The sequence below is a fragment of the Agelaius phoeniceus genome (assembly GCF_051311805.1).
Source record: "Agelaius phoeniceus isolate bAgePho1 chromosome W unlocalized genomic scaffold, bAgePho1.hap1 SUPER_W_unloc_2, whole genome shotgun sequence".
Taxonomy (NCBI): Eukaryota; Metazoa; Chordata; class Aves; order Passeriformes; family Icteridae; genus Agelaius; species Agelaius phoeniceus.
The window spans coordinates 1,930,991-1,947,730 of NW_027509867.1; the positions used below are offsets into that span (position 1 = coordinate 1,930,991).

Genomic DNA, 16,740 nt, shown 5'->3' on the forward strand with positions numbered 1-16,740 from the left:
ACAATGGAATACCAGATAAATTAGTATAAATACAGCTCTGATTGATTCTGATCATGATCGGACAGAAAAATCTTAACCAGAGGTATTTACTGCACACGTCAGAAGCTATAATGATTAATAGAATATCGTGCTCTAGGTAGCAATTTTGAAGACAACTGGGCCTTGCTGGAGCTGTTGGAGCCCATTGCAGGCAGAGCCTCCTGCTCCAGCAGGAACTGCCTTTCCTGTGCCATCAGCAGGGCAGGTCCCGCTGCAGGAAAAGCCCCAGGCCAGCCCCAGCACAGGGAAGGCCTCGGGCACAAGGGCAGAGTGCCATGCTGGGAGCTGTGCCAGGGAGAGCCTGAGGCACCAAAGGCACCTTGGCAGCAGCAGCTGCTTGCAGGCCATGGCCAGAAGCCTCCCTTGGCAGCCCGGCCTGGTGGCCACCACTGCAGAGCTGCTGCCTCAGGGCTCATTCCTGGCTGGGCTCTAAAAAGCCACTGCTGCTCCAGGAGCCTGACTGGGAAGCCATTGGCCCCAGCACCTCGGGGACAAGATATCAATGACAAAACTCTTCATGCCAGCAGAGCCAAGGCAGGGGCAGAGCAAAGGGCAGAGCCAGGCCCAGGGGACAGGGCTGCCATGGTGATGGCTGTGAGGTCACTGCCCCTGCAGCAGCCTGGCTGCCCTCAGCAGACATTCTGGCCAGAAGCGTTGTGAGGGCACCCAGCACATCAGAGAATCCACACTACAGGAATTCTGTCACTGGGGATGGCAGGGGGTTTCACTGGGCCAGGGTGCACAAAGCTCCTGCTCTTGGACAATTCCTGGGATGGGGCTACCACTTCTTTGGAATAACTGCTGCAGTTTTCTGCCACTCTTATAATTCTAAAATTTGTCCTCTTTCTAACAAATGTAAATCCACCCTCATTCAGTTTAGAGATATTGACCCTTCTTCTGCCACTGCAAGATTTGGGAGAAAATACTTTCGATCCCTTTTTTTTCCATTTTCACAGACCTTGGAGAGGACCCAAAAATCTCCCACAATGGGTTTTGGAGGCCTCATCACAAAACCAGCAGGGAGAGGCTGAGGGCTCTATGCTCAGTGGGGTGGAGACTGAGGACAGAACAGGAATAGCCTGGGAGGGATTGGAGGGTGGTTTCAGGGAGGCTGGAGCTTTCCTTCCTAGTGGGAATGAGCCTGAAGAAGACATAATAGCACCAAGGGCAGCTGGGGAGGTGCAGAGTGGACACCAGGAGAAAGGAATTTCCCTGCCAGGGCAGGGCTGTGGTGCAGCACGTCCCCCAGCAGGAGCCTGGAGAAGCCCCAGGCTTTGTGTGGGCAGGCAGGGGCAGGCAGGAGGCAGAGCTGTCAGCAAAGGAAGGGCCCAGCCAGGTGGGGCAGCCAGGGGATGCCCACAGCCTGCAGGGACAGAGGCGCAGGTTTGCTCAGCACCAGAGACACCTTTGCCTTGCTTGTCCCCACCTGTCATCACTGCCACCAGTGTTCTGCTCTACCTGGAACCTGGGGACACTTTCTCATTCCTGTCCCTCAGAAGGATCTATTTAAAGTATGAGAAATTTCATTGTTTCAGCCTCTTTTTGAGTCCCTGAGAAATTCTTTGAGCACACTCTGAGGGACTGAGTCTGATGCAAAGAGCACCAAAGCCCCAGAGGGTCATTACAGTCCTTGTGCTGTGTCTGTGCTGCTGAGCTGGGCCGGGCTCCTGGCCCAGAGGCAGCTCCTGGCAAGGGCAGCAGAGCTGCAGAGAGACAGCTCTGGCCAGGAGCAGCTCCTGTGCACAGCCCGGCAGGGCTGGGGCACTGCCAGGGCCCCTCAGGGACACCAGCAGGGCACAGACTGAGCTCACAGGGGCTCAGCACTGGCAGGGGCTGTGGCATGTCCCAGAGGGGGCTGTGTCACAGCAGCTCCTCTGGGGCTGTGTCATGGAGGCACAGAGCAGCTGTGATGTCAGCAAGGGGCTGTGTGACATCACAGAGTGGGTTGTGTGAGGTCACAGATTGGGCTATGACATCACTGAGCTTGTTTTGTGAGGTCATCGAGCACCTACAGCATCATAGAGGGGATTCTGTGACATCACAGAGCAGGCTCTATGATATCATGGAGCAGGTTGTGAGGTCAAAGTGTGTGCTGCGACATTACAGAGTAACAGTACGACATCACAGAGAGGGGTTTGTGGCATCAATTAGGGGGTTGTGTCATCACACACCTGTCTGTGACATCACAGTGTGAGGCCATAGAGCAGACTCTGCCATCATAGAGTGTGGATCAGTGACATCAGAAAGTGGGTTGTGACATCACTGGGTGGCTGTGTAATATCATAGAGCAGGCTGTGACATCACAGAGACTTCTGTGACATCACAGAGCAGCTATATCACATCATAGGTTGACATCTCATAGTTGCCTGTGTGACACCACAGGGCAGCTCTGTGACATCACCGGAGGCTCTGTGACATCACAGGGGCTGTGTGAGGTCACTGGGGAGGTCACTCTGCCCCGGCCCCCTCACAGTTCCCCCCAGAGCAGTCCAACCCTGCTCGTGCACAGCGGGGTCCCCTGTCCCCCCGGGTCCCCCAGCCCCCAGCGCCGCAGCCTCCCCCAGAGGATGTTCCACGAGATCGACACCAGAGCCTGACATGGGGATGGGGGGCCGGGGCCCTGGGGGTGGCACAGGGGGACAGGGACCCCCCGGCAGCGTCCCCGTGTCCCCCAGGGCCAGAGCCTGGGCCAGGGCTCCTTCACCCTGGTACCAACAAGGCCTTGAGAGCGCTGAAAAAATCCCCAGCAAGGGATCAGCAAAAAACAGATTGAATATTAAGGGACAGCGGCACAAAGTTCCTTGTCAAGAGTCACTCTGCTCCTGACTGGACACTTCAGGCACACCAAGGAAACAAAGCAACAACAAAACCCAACAAAATCCAAGCAATCAAACCAGAAATGAGCCAAGAACTGTCCCTGTGTGTGTGTGTGACACATGGACAGTGAGGGCAAGGATAAAAGGAATACAGGCCACAAGCTTAACAGAGCTCAAACTTAACAGGACTTAACTTATACCTTGACCTAGACTGATACCTTCAACTTCACAATTTAGCAAATGAACAGCACATAACAGTACTTAACCTAACTCACAACCTATGACTTAATGATTTAATGGTGGAATAAAAATGAAACAATATTCAACTTAGATTATAACATATTAAACTTTACTTTGGAAAAAAAAGGTCTTAACACCATTTAACTTATTCCTCATGATGTAACCTCACTTACAGGACTGACTGACTCAGCTATCCAAGGCACTCTAGCCCCACAGAGAGCAGCATTTCTGCCACATTTCCCCAGCACAGGCACTCCTGTGTGCACACAGACACAAAGAGTCAGTGCAAGGCACCTGGGAGAAATTCCCCTGAGGGCAGAAAATGCTCCCTGTGGATCCATTGGCATCTCCCCAGTGGGTGAAGGGTTGAGCCTGGAGGAGTGGGGGGATCGGCCCAGGCTCCGTCGTTGTTGGGGATCCCCGAGTGCAGCAAACGGGAGAGTTCCCGGCTGGGAGAGGCCCCACTCAGAGGGAGTCGCTGGCCCAGGAGAGCTCCAAGGGCTCCTTTTGGAGCGCTGTTTGCAGGGCCCCAAGAGAGGGGCTTCAGTCCCAGCAATGGTTCATCCTGGCCGCACTTGGCACCAACAGCTTTCTTTGGCAGTGTGAGAACAGGGATGTTGTGCCACTGGGGAACAAAACCAGCTCCCAGGGCTGCTCCTACAGAAAGCAGGAGCTGGTTGGGCAGCAGCAGTGCCTGGGGCAGACAGTGTTTGTGATGAGCTGCAGAGGAGCTGAGCCCAGGGGCTGTTGGCCAAGGCCGAGCCCCAAGGAGCATTTCTCATCTGGCAGGGTGGCCTGAGAAGGGGAGGGGGGAATGCAGCAGCACAGGGCCCATGGAACCAAGGGAGCATTGTGACACTGTGGGGCCCTGTGAGACCAAGGGACCATTGTGACACTGTGGGGCCTCATGGAACTGTGGAGACCATTGTGACACTTTGGGGTATCATGGAACCACGGGGCCATTGTGACACTGTGAGACCCCATGGAGTGTAGGGATCATTGTGACGCTGGGGAGCCCCATCAAACCAAGGGTCCACTGTGACACCACGGGGCCTCATTGAACTGTGGAAACCATTGTGCACTTTGGGGTGTCATGGAACAAAGGGGTCATTGTGACACTGCGAGACCCCATGGAGCCAAAGGTTCATTGTGACATTGCAGGGCCTCATGGAACAATGGAGACACTGTTAAGACACTTGACAGCCTCATGGAACCAAGCGGCCATTGTGACACTGAGGGGACTCATGAGATCATGGAGACCAATGTGACACTATGAGGCCCCTGGAATAAGCAAAGCATTGTGACACTGTGAGGTCTCATGGAACCAGTGAGACCATTGTGACCCTGGGGGTCCCCACAGAACCAAGAGGACCATTGTGATACTGCAGGGCCTCATGAAACCAAGAGGCCTTTGTGACACTGCAGGGCTGCATGGAACCAAAGGTCCATTGTGACACTGCAGGGCCTTGTGTCATCATTGGTCCATTGTGACACTGTGGAGCCAAAGGAGACCATTGTGACACTGCATGACCTCATGGAATCATTGGGACCATGATAACATTGAGGGGCCCCATGAAATTGTTGGGGCCATTGTGAAAATATTGGGCCCCATAAAAGCAAGGGTACACAGAACAAGACTGGCTGGTTTGGCCTCCCAGTCCATTTTGGGCCACATGAATGGTCCAGCTGACCTTGGCATGATGACGGTCTCTTCTCATCTGCTAATGAAACACTGAGGCTCCATGCTTTCCTTCCTATGGAAAAGAAGTGTCCTTCTCCTCCAGGCACCCATGGCCACAATTGGAGTTTCACCTCCAAATTTCCTTATATCCAAGGATTGTTCACATAGGAATATTTCCAGGACAAGACTGGCTGGCAGTGGTTTCATAAAGGTCACCTCCCATCTGTCCCCAAAACTCTGGGGAAGGCTCCATGTTATCCTTTCTATGGGAAAGAACTGTCCTGCTTCTCCAGGAACCCATGGCCAGGATTGGGTTTCCACCTCCAAATTCGCTAGATCCAAAGACTGCTCCTAGACAAAATCTGCCATTCCTGACAAATCTGCCTGGCCTTGGCCTAGTGAGACTCTCACCTGCCTTCCAAACACTGGGGCTCTGTACTTCGCTTCCTAGGAATAAGAACTGTCCTTCTAGTCCAGGTGTCCATGGGGTTCCACATCCAACATCCAGCATTCCCTGTTGTGACAGACTTGAGGAGATTGTTGGCTGGAAACATTTCATGCATGGGAGAGGAAGGTGCAGATCCAGCCTTGCCCTGCCCTGCCCTGGAAGCCCAGCCCTGCCCTGCCCTGGAACCCCAATCCCCCCAGAGCCTCTATCCCAGCCCAGCAGTGGCTGCCAGTCCCTGGCACAGCACAGGCAATGCTCCACAGCCACCTCTGCAGCCCCAGCCCAGCTCCTGAGGGACCAAATGAGCCCAAGCCCCACCTGGGGGAAGGGCCCAGGGAGACCAAGGGGTATTGAAGGCTGACCACAAGGCAAGCACACATCTTGACCCTGCATCCTCTTGGAATTTCCATCTGAACAATGCTGCAATCCAGAGCTTGGTAGCTGTGTGTGTGCGCTTCTCTGTATCTTTTCTGTCTTTCTCTCTTTCTGTGTCATCTTCTATTTCTGTCCTTCTGCAAATTTTGAATAACTTAAAATTGAACAGGCTTAGAGTTTATGAAATTGAATGGGCCAAGGTAATGCTTTGAGAAGTGTTTTCTGCTGATTCAATGTGGCATTAAACCATATGCCAAGTTTCTCTTATTTTCTGAAGTTGCCCGTAAAGGCTGTTTTGTTGTTTTGACCTCTTGAGGATTTCTTGTCAGTATTTCTCCAGTGCATCCAACTCAGAGGACACAAACAATTGTAATTCCTTTTAAATGTCTCATTGAGAGAGTTGTTTCCAGGATGGGAGTCAGGGCTTGTCTGTCCTGCTTGGCCCAGCCCAGGCAGGGCTTTCCCAGCCCCATTCCACACTCCATTGCCCAGCTGGAGCCGCTGGTGCCTCTGAGTTGTGCTGCCCCAGCCCCAGGGACGCTCTCCTTGTCTGCCCATTCCCCCACGGTCTCTGGGCAGGGATGGCCTCACTGGGGGCTGCTGACATCCTCAGCAACTTGGAGGCTGCTGCTGAATTTCCCTGCTCCAGAGGCTTGTTCAGCCTTCAGCTCTTCAGTGCAGGAATTCAGTGTCTCAGGGCTCATGAACATTCAGAACACCTGAACAAGCCAAGCCTCTGGGAATCATTTGATTTTAATTTTTAAATCCTTTGTGGCTAATTAGACAGATCTCAGTAGTATGTCCAAAGTGAATGCAATATATTTAAAAGGACAGTGAGAAAACATTTTTTAGGTCCTGTTTAGGATTTTTTCCTGTTTATAAATCACTATGTGCAATCTCCAATTGACACTGAATCCAAGTACCTCCTCATGCAGTGTGAATAGATATGAAAATCAAGACCCTTCATGGCTGACAATCAATCAGACTCTGTCCCTACCCCCAGCCCACCATTTCCCCCATCCAAGCCCTGGCACTCAGAGCAGCCTTGTGCAAATCTGAGCTCCCTCCAGCCCAGGCTGCACCTGCAGCTTTCAGCTCCTTGGCTCCAACTCCCACCTGCTTTCCTTGGAGAAGGAGCTGCCCGAGACACAGAGGGATGTTCATTTCTTGTCAGCCAGCAAAGGCAAGGAAAGGCACAGCTCCATCAAATGCCAAAGTCATTCCTCTGCTGGATATTAAATCCACTTTGCACAGCAGACAGTCTCAGAGCAATGGAAAACACCTTCTGGGCCCAGCACAGATTCCAAGGGCCCCCAAACCCTCCCTACCCCGATTCTGCCCAGATTTGCTCTTTGCACACACGAGTCACAGGCTGAAGTCAGGAGCTCCCTCCATGCCCAGAGGGAGGAAAAGAGAGAAAGGGGATGAAGAGCTCTCCTGTGCAGAGCCAAGGTCCAAGTGCAGCCCCTGCAGTGGGAACCACAACTCCTCAGGTTTGTGTCCTTTGGGCTCAGGGCCTGGTGACACTCAGAGGCACAGAAAGATTTCTTGCCAACAAACACAAGTTGAACATTTGAACAATTTAATAACTATCCCAGCTCTTCCCTCAGCCCTCTGGGATGTCCCAGCCGCATCTGACATGTCCACCATCACCCACGGCTTTCTGTACAGAACAGTTTTAGGCAAAGACATAAGAAAAATTCAGTGATAGATAGAAACACTATTAAGATGTTGACTAGTGTGGTATTTATTTGAACTTCAGAAATATTGGGCAATCCCTGCAGCTCAAAGCATGAAACCAGTCATTTGACAGGCACTTGAATGCCCAGAGAGCATCTGGAGGAGGAAATTTGAAAGCAGCAAGGTAGACATAGATCCAGCTAGTCTAGTGAAGGGGTGTCCTTAGACATGGGCATTTAAACAGGAGAGCTGGAAACACCTGAAGGAAGAGGGAGAGGAAGTAATACAGAGGATATTGCTGACACAAGTCCACAGGAAGACCAGCATTTCTTCTCCTTCTGCCATCAATACACTTCCAGGAACTTCGTTTCCCTGGTCGGAAAATTTTGCCATTTCTTAAAAGTACCCAAAAATAAAGATTTGCTTGTATATTATGAAACTAACCGGTATTAACACTTGTGCCAGTTTCTACGCAGACATCAGCTGTGTGGCCATGAACAGGCAGTGCCACTTGTGCTCTGAGGTGCCCAGCTGGGATTCGATCTCTCCAAGAGCACCTGAGGGAAAGCAGAGCACCTTGCAAGCTGCAGGTCCCTGACAGCCCCGCAGGGCTCCTGTCCCATCAACATCTGCTCTGCTCCAGTCTGAAACAGGGCCCAGCATGGTGCTGGGATCATCAGAGAGCTGAGGTGTGTGCTGGAATTCAATGGCCTCCCCATCCCGCAGCAGCCCTGCATTTCCCTGCTGCAGCCTTGGTCTCCAGCCCAGCCATGGAGGCTCTTTGGGCTCTGGAGTGTTGCTGCAGCCCCCAAGGGCAGCTGAGCTCTGCCTTTGGCCCAGTCAGGCCTGGCCAGCGCAGGCCATGCTCAGCAATTGCTTGTGTGTGCCTGGCCTTGCTGTCAGCCCCGTGAGCGGCTGCGTGGCCCCTTTGTGGCCCTGTGCTGGCCCAGCCATGGTGGCCCAGCCCCTGTGCAGGCCCAGCCCAGGCCAGGAGCATTGCGGCTGGGAACGGCCCCTGTGCCGTGGTGCCCACAGCAGCCTTGGGGCTCTGTGCCCCATGGCCTCCCTGCTGGGCAGCCTCTGCCAGCTCCTGCAGAGCCCGTGGCACCTGTGGGGCTGCACAGACAGCCCTGCCCCGGGCTCTGCCGGCCTCTGGGCCAGCAGAGAGGCAGCCAGGGCTGGCCATGGCCGGGAACAGGCCCTGAGCCCCGCAGGAGGATGGAGCTGGGCCACAGCCAAACTCAGCCTAGGCCAAAGCTGGGCTCAGCAGCCAGGGCTGCCAACGCATGGGCACAGAGGCTGGCGCTGACAAATGTCCTGGGCCCCCTCCCTGCTGTGTCCCTGCCACCAAGGGCACAGAGCAGCCTCCTCTCTGGGCCACTTGCCTGTTTGCAATGCCTTGCACAGGCGCTGGCCCTGCCCCACAAGGCCTGGCCTGAGTCCTGCCCCTGCACGCTCAGCCAGGCTGAGATGGACACTGATGGTTTCTGGGCCAGGCTCTCGGAGCCCAGCCCAGCTCCCTGCAAGCTCTGCCAGCTGCCCTGAGCTCTGGGCAGCACCAAGGGCCTCTCTGAGCCCAGCCCAGCCCAGCCGGCTCTGGCCCCACAGCTCTGCTCAGGCCAGGCTGCTCTGGGCACTGGCCCCATGGCCTCAGCCCCTGCCAAGGCCACAGCAGCAGCTGCAGCTGCCACAGGACTCAGCCCCAGCCATGGGGGAAGGTGCTTGGCCAAGGCCAAAGGAGGCTCCCTGGCTGCCCTGCTCCCCTCGGCCTGAGGTGCTGAGAGCTCTGCAGCCCCTGCTGCCATCCCATCTGCCCAGGGCAGCACCAGAGCCCCGGCCTTGGGGCCCTCAAGAGCTGCTCCTGCTCCAGGCCCAGGGCCCATGCCAAAGCTGGGGCAGCCACAAAGCTGTGCCCATTTCTGTTCATTGCTGCTCTCATGGGCATGGATCCTCAGCCACTTGGAGGTTGCTGATGAATTTTACTGCTCCAGAGGCCTTGTCTTTCTTGAGCTCTTCAGTTCAGGAATTCAGTGACAAAAGCTCCTAAACATTAGTTCAAAACAGCAGAACAAGAAAAGCCCCAAGGAATATTTAAAGTTTTCAATTTTTCTATGGTTAATTAGACACATTTCAGAAGTGTATTCAAAGTGAATCTGTATTTTGAAAAAAAAAATCAGAGAGACCTGTTTTGTCCTGTTTTCTTTTCCTGTTTATAGTTTATATAAATGTCCAATTGATATTGATCCCCAGCAGCTTCTAATGCAGTCTGAATAGATATGAAAATCAAGACCCTTCATGGCCGACCATCAATCAGACTTTGTCCCCACCCCCTCCCCACCTTTTCCCTCACCCTACCCCTGGCACTCCTATGGATCAGGAATGGTGTGGCCAGCAGGAGAAGGGCAAGGATTCTTCCCCTGTGCTCAGCACTGGTTGGGCAGCACCTTGAGTGCTGTGTCCAGTTCTGGTTCCCCAAGTTAGGAAGGATGTGGAGGGGCTGGAACGTGTCCAGAGAAGGGCAACACGGCTGCTGAGGGCTCTGGAGCACAAGTCCTGTGAGGAGAGGCTGAGGGAGCTTGGGTTGTTTATCCTGGAGAAGAGGAACCTCGGGGGAGACCTTATAACTCTCTACAACTCCCTGACAGGAGGGTGCAGCCAGGTGGGGGTCGGGCTTGTGGTGGTTTGACAGGAAATATGTTTTCTGGGATGTTGTGGTTAGGCCAATGGATGCTCAGATTTTAATATTGGCACCTAATGTGGCCATTGGGACTATGGATCTGCCTCTGAGAACACGGGATTAAAAGCAGGGCTCTCACCCTGCGAGGCTCTCTTGGGTTCCGGTCAGTGAAAGGTTCAGAGCTCCCCTGCCCGTCTGCGGGCTGGCAGGGGAGGGGAAGCCACGCAGCCGGGTGAGGTAGGCCGGGCCCTGGACAGAAGAAAGGTGAAGGCCCCTGCAGGATGGAAGGGTGGAGGAGCACTGAGAGGCATCGGGCAGCCACCCCCCCTCCCCCCAGGAGAGACAGAGAGAGAGAGCCTGTGTCTGTGCTTGGCCAGCCGAGAAGGAGAAGGGGGGTGTGCAAGAAGGTGCCTGGCAGGGCAGTCGTGGGAGTTCTGGACAGACAGAGCCTCAGATTTTTAACCCTTTTCTTGGATGGTGGAAACCTTACAAATGCTGATCCTCCTGGAGCTGAATGAGAAGAGAGATATAGATGAGATAAGAGAGAATGGGCCACGAGAGAAATCGAGAAGAACTCAGGTGGAAGAGATGATGGAGTGGCTTATGCTGGACTCTTTTTGTGTAGCCATGAACAGAGCCATGTTTCCTTGTGATACAGGGACTGCATTCTAGGGGGAGGCAATGCCTCAGGACCAAGAGGGTTCGGTGTGGGTACCCCTCAGCCCCAGGGGGTGGAAAAATATGGGGGGGACAGGTGTCCTGAAGTTGAGACTGTGCCTTTTTGGAGTGGGACGAAGCATCCTTAAAAGTTGACCCTAGAAGCAGCTCTGGTCCGTGTTCAGTGGTGAGAGCACTGGACATGAAAGGAAGAGGTCTCCATTGGCACAAGAAGGACTCCTTCTCCTCTTGATGAACTGAGGATTCAGTATGCTGAAGTGTGGTGCCAGACTGAGAGTCAATGATTTGGGGGATGTATTGTATTGGGAATTTGGTGGGAAGGAGGAGAAGATGTATCTGTGAAGTTTTCATTTTCCTTGGTTTTTTTTTTTTTTTCCCTTTCCCTTGTAGTTTAGTTAATGATTTTTTTTTCTTTCCTAAGCGGGAGCCTGCTTTGCTTATTCCTGGTCACATCTCACAGCAGAAACCAGGGAGAGGATATCCTCATGGGGGCACTGGCTTTGTCCCAGTGTCAAACCACGACAGGCTCTTCTCCCAGGGAACAGTGACAGGACAAGAGGACACAGCCAAAAGCTGCACCAGGGGATTTTTAGACGGGACATTAGGAAATATTCTTCACACAAAGGGTGATTGGGCATTGGAATGGGCTGCACAGGGAGATGGGTGAGTCACCATCTCTGGAAGTGTTTCAGGAAAGACTGAGTGCCATGGTCTAGGTGACAAGGTGGTGTTGGGTCCCAGGTTGGACTTGATGCTCTCCAAGGTCTTTTCCAGCCTGGCTGATTCTCTGATGATTGTGACACTGCAGGGCCCTGGGGAAGCAAGGGGCCATTGTGAAACTGCAGGGCCTGGTGGAACCAAGAGGACCATGGTGACACTGTGTACGACATGGCAGCACAGAGCCAAGGGGCCATGGTGACACTGTGGGGCTGAATGGAAGCAAGGAGTCCATGGTGACAGTCTGGGTCCTGGTGGCACCACAGAGGCCATTGTGACCCTGCAGGGCCTTGTGCAACCATGCAGAGCATTGTGACAGAGCAGGACCTGGTGTCATGATGGGGCCATTGTGACACTGCAGGGCCCCATGGAACCAAGGGGCCAGGGCTGCTCCTCAGGGACTCCTGCAATGAAGGAAACATGTTTGACACCGTGGTGACCCTTGGGACCAAGAGGCCATTGTGACACAGTGGAACCAAGGAGAGCATTGCTGCACTGCCAGACCTCATGGAACCAAGAATCCATTGTGACACTGCAGGGCCCAAGGATCCAAGGGACGTTGTGAGACCAAGGCTCCCCGTGGAACCAAAGCGACATTGTGACACTGGGAGGCCTAATGGAATCATGGAAACCATTGTGACACTCTGGGGCCTCATGGAACCATGGTGACACCAAGTTGTCTGGGAGAGTGGCTCTTCTGGAGGGTAGGAGGGCTCTGCACAGGGCCCTGGACAGGCTGGATCCAGGGCCCAAATCCAACAAGGTGAGGTTTAACAAGTCCCAGTGCTGGGTCCTGCACTTTGGCCAAAACAACCCCTGCAGCACTACAGGCTGGGGACAGAGTGGCTGGAGAGCAGCCAGGCAGAAAGGGACCTGCAGGGACTGATGGACAGCAGGCTGGACATGAGGCAGCAGTGTGCCCAGGTGGCCAAGAAGGCCAATGGCTCCTGGCCTGGATCAGGAATGTTTTGGCCCACAGGAGCAGGGCAGGGATTCTTCCTTTGTGCTTTGGGGCACTGGTTGGGCAGCACCTCAAATGCTGTGTCCAGTTCTAGACCCCTTGGGATGGGCATTAGGGAGAAATTTGTACCAGGAAAAGGAAAGAATGCAAAGGTGAAGCCAAGGAAATGCTCAGGGCAGTTTGGGGGTGGCTGCCAGGAAGCCCTGGCTCTGAGCAACAGCATCTGCAGTGGCACAGGAAACTCCCAGCTGATGGGAACAAACTTTCTGGCTGAGTGCAGAGGCCAGGACAAAGCTGAGTGGTTTCCCTGGTGTCCCGCAGGCCTTGCTGGCCCCAGGGGCTGATGGCATTTGTGCTCCCTCAGCTTCATGTCCCCACAGCAACAGCATGGGGGTGCTGGCCCTGCTGTGTGCAATGCAAACAGGGGCTGCTGAGGCAGTGCTGCCGTGTCTGTGCCTGCAAGGATGGGGCACCTGTGTGAGCTGGGGGAGAGGCTGCAGAGGGGGGAGGTTGTTGGCAGCTGCATGAGGACGCTCTGGGACGCTGCCCTGGGCTGTGCAGCGCCCTGGGCATGGATCAGCCCCTGCTCTGCTGCTCCTTCCCGTCTGGCCCAGGGCCCTTGCAGAGCCCCAGCCATGCTGTTTGCCCCCAGCCTGCCCACGGCCAGCCTGGGGCTGCTGACGGGGGTTTCTGTGCTGAGCATTGGCCTGGCCGTGTTCTTGAGAGAGCCTGGGCAAGGAGCCTGGAGCCCCCAGGGCCTGGCCTGAGGCGCCAGCGCTGCCCCAGCAGTGCCCATGGCCTGGCCCTGCTGCAGCCCCGGCACTGCCACCCCCAGGGCTGTGCCCGGCCCCGAGAGCACTCAGGCCCTGCAGCAACACCAGGGCCACCAGGGCAGCGGGGCAGGGCCACGGCAGCAGCACTGGCAACACCAAGTGCTGCTGCTGCTGCTGCTGCTGGGCACAGCTGCTGGGCCAGCACTGATCTGCCCCAGCTCTGCACACAGACATTGCTGCTGCAGCTCCAGAGAAGGCAACAAAAAGGGCATCTCTGCAGAAAACTCTGCTGGGAGATCATTTAGTTCCTTTAAAGGCACCGAGAGCGCAGCCCCTCCTTGACACAGTCTGTGGCCACAGTGAAGGTGGAGAGAAACAAAATGAGAATCGGTACAAACAGTGGCTTTTTATTGTGGACAATATGAATACCTAAAACAAAGGAAAGCATGCCATCACAACCAAACCCACTAGAAATATCAAATATGACTTCTATTGCAAGTGATTTGCAGAAATTGGCCAGCACATTAATGTCCCTGAAAGCATCCAGTCATCAATCTCCACACTGCAGCCTTGAGCTCCTGGTTCCTCAGGCTGTAGATGAGGGGGTTCAGGGCTGGAGGCACCACCGAGTACAGAACGGACACTGAGAGATCCAGGGATGGGGAGGAGTTGGAGGGGGGCTTCAGATGAGCAAATGTGCCAGTGGTGATAAACAAGGACACCACAGCCAGGTGAGGGAGGCAGGTGGAAAAGGCTTTGTGCCGTCCCTGCTCAGAGGGGATCCTCAGCACAGCCCTGAAGATCTGCACATAGGAGAAAACAATGAACAAAAAACAGCCAAATGATAAACAAAGGCTAACTACAATAAGCCCACGTTTCCTGAGGTTGGAGTGTGAGCAGGAGACCTTGAGGATCTGTGGGACTTCACAGAAGAACTGGCCCAGGGCATTGCCATGGCACAGGGGCAGGGAAAATGTATTGGCCATGTGCATGAGAGCATTGAGAAAGGCACTGGCCCAGGCAGCTGCTGCCATGTGGGCACAAGCTCTGCTGCCCAGGAGGGTCCCGTAGTGCAGGGGTTTGCAGATGGACACGTAGCGGTCGTAGCACATCACGGTCAGGAGGGAAAGCTCTGCTGAGATGAAGAACATAAAGAAAAAGAGCTGAGCAGCACATCCAGTGTAGGAGATGTTGCTGGTGTCCCAGAGGGAATTGTGCATGGCTTTGGGGACAGTGGTGCAGATGGAGCCCAGGTCAGCGAGGGCCAGGTTGAGCAGGAAGAAGAACATGGGCGTGTGCAGGTGGTGGCCGCAGGCTACGGCGCTGATGATGAGGCCGTTGCCCAGCAGGGCAGCCAGGGAGATGCCCAGCAAGAGGCAGAAGTGCAGGAGCTGCAGCTGCCGCGTGTCTGCCAATGCCAGCAGGAGGAACTGCCTGATGGAGCTGCTGTTGGACATTTGCTGGGGCTGCACATGGGCACCTGTTCATGGAGAAAGGACAGTGACAAGTCAGGAGAGGCTGCTTTGGGCCAAACCTGGGCCATTCCCTGCAGACTGCCCCGCTGGGACTCACCCAGCCTTGTTCCTGCTCTGGGAAAACCTTCACCCAGGTCCCTGCCTGAGCTCCAGTTGTGCTGGCTGAGTGTGCCAGGAGCAGCCAGGCCTGTGCGTGGGGGCTCTCGAGGAGCCATCCCTGCCCTACTGTCCTGGGTTTGTGGCCATGAGGCAGAGGGACAAGGCTGGATATTCAAGATTTGTCAGGGGAATCACTCCTAATGCAGACAGGCTTGGTAGCATCTGCACTCACAGTCCTATAGGACATGGATGGCAGGAGCTGGTTTAAGGAATTGTTTTCCTACCCACACATCATTCCTGGCTCTCTGAGGTCACAAATCCCCAGCATTTCTGCTGCACTCAGAGCTTGCCACTGAGAGATGGGAGAGGCAAAGGATTCCCTGTGGCTCAGGGAAGGTGAGGGGCTGGATGGGCTTGTTCCCAACTGCCCTGGCTTTGCACCTTTGGCTGCAATCAGAGCCCAATCACACTCCTGGATCACCCTGGGATAAACCAGACCCTGCCCAGAGCAGAGGGATCCCTGAGTGTCTCACCCTCTCTCAAGGTCTCTGGGCAAGGTCTCAGCACCCCCTTGTGCCAAGGACACTCACGGCTCCCTGGGCAAACCCAGCAGCATTTCCTCAGCTGTGGCAGCTCTGCCCTTCCCCGTGGGACATTCAGGGAACTCCCAGAGGCTCTGGCACAGATCTGCACCCAGGAGGGCAGCTCAGAGCCTGGCAGGGCACAGCAAGGAGATCCCTGGCTGTGCCCATGATGGGATCTCAGGGAGGGGGCTCAGCTCATTCCCCTTTGCCATGGACTGCTTTGCCCACAGCCCCACAGGTGCCAGGGAAGCTTGGACACCCCATTCCCATGGACAGCCCTGCCTGGCAGGAATGCCAAGGGCAGTTCCTGACTCAGCTGCTGCAGATGCCAGAGCCTCCCTGAGAGCAGCAGATAACAGTGCCAATGTCAGGACAGGGCAGAACCAAGAGCAGATGTTGTGGTGCTGTGCCTGAGAGGGCAGGGCAGAGACAGCCGGGCACTCAGGACAGTGTTCCCGTGCCCAGCTGTGCCCGGCACCTCCCACACACCAACAGTGCCCTCCTGCCCCAGCCCTGCTCTCTTCAGCCCCCTCTCCTTCCCTGAGCATCTCCCTGGGCCTGGACATTCCCTCCTGAGAGGAGCCTTGTCCCTGCCAGCGCTCACAGACCCCAGCCCAGCCTGTGTGCCCTGGCTGGGGCCCTACAGAAACCTGCCTGTGTGCAGGGCCCTGGCTGGGGCAGGCTCTGTGTGCAGCTGGGCAAGGGCAGCTCAGGAGAGCCCTGCTGGGCCCTGCAAAGGTGCTGCTGCTGCTGTGCAGGGCTGAGGAGTGGCTGAGGGCCCTTTGGGAGGCTCCCAGCAGAGACACTGACCACCCAAAGTTACAGTTCTGGACTCTCTGTAAAAGATCAAACATTCCTTTGGTGATCCTGTGTGTCCCTTTCAACTCAGAATGTTCTGTATCTGATTACAATTCCTGTTCTGCTTCTCCCATCCCCCTGTTGTCTATAATCAAAAGAGAAAAAAAAAAAAAACAAACAACCCTTGCAACAGTGTTAGAACAGTAAAGTAAAAACCGGACATAAATTGGAAGCTTCCAGGTGTCCCAATGGGGATGGGGCACACCCGGTGCCTGACTTCAACAATTTATTAAGGTTGATTAATTAGGATATTTAACAGGAACATCCAATAGCAGATTCAGTTGCCCCAGTTGCACACCCCTAGCTCAACCCTTTGGAAGAGGTTCAAAGGCTTCTTTGCCAAAAATTTTTGTTATGACTGCTCACATTCTAGTGAAAAAAAATTATTCTTGTAGGTCCTCTTCCTGATAATAAGACTATACAGTATTTCAGGAATGTATTTAGACAGTCAGCTTAGTGTTCTAAAATCTAAGAGAAAGGTTAGGAAATGTACTAGTCAATTAAGGATTATAGGTATATAAGTATATAATAGAGGTTAAACAGAGTTAATTGAGAGTTTAATACAGTTAATTAGGAGTTTAATAGATTTAAATAAGGATTATATTTTTATAACGATGTAATAGTAATTTACAGAGCTAT

At 54.3% G+C, this 16,740-nt stretch overlaps 1 protein-coding gene across 1 annotated transcript; it reads right to left on the minus strand.

Moving 5' to 3' along the window:
- Nucleotides 1-13,609: 13,609 nt before the first annotated feature.
- LOC143692635 (olfactory receptor 14A16-like) lies at nt 13,610-14,542 on the minus strand. Its single transcript, XM_077172885.1, has one exon. The coding sequence runs from the start codon at nt 14,540-14,542 to the stop codon at nt 13,610-13,612; it is 933 nt and encodes a 310-aa protein (XP_077029000.1).
- Nucleotides 14,543-16,740: the final 2,198 nt, after the last annotated feature.

Excerpts from the sequence above, each read along its gene's own strand:
- LOC143692635 (XM_077172885.1), bottom strand. The coding sequence starts at position 14,542 with ATGTCCAACAGCAGCTCCATCAGGCAGTTCCTCCTGCTGGCATTGGCA.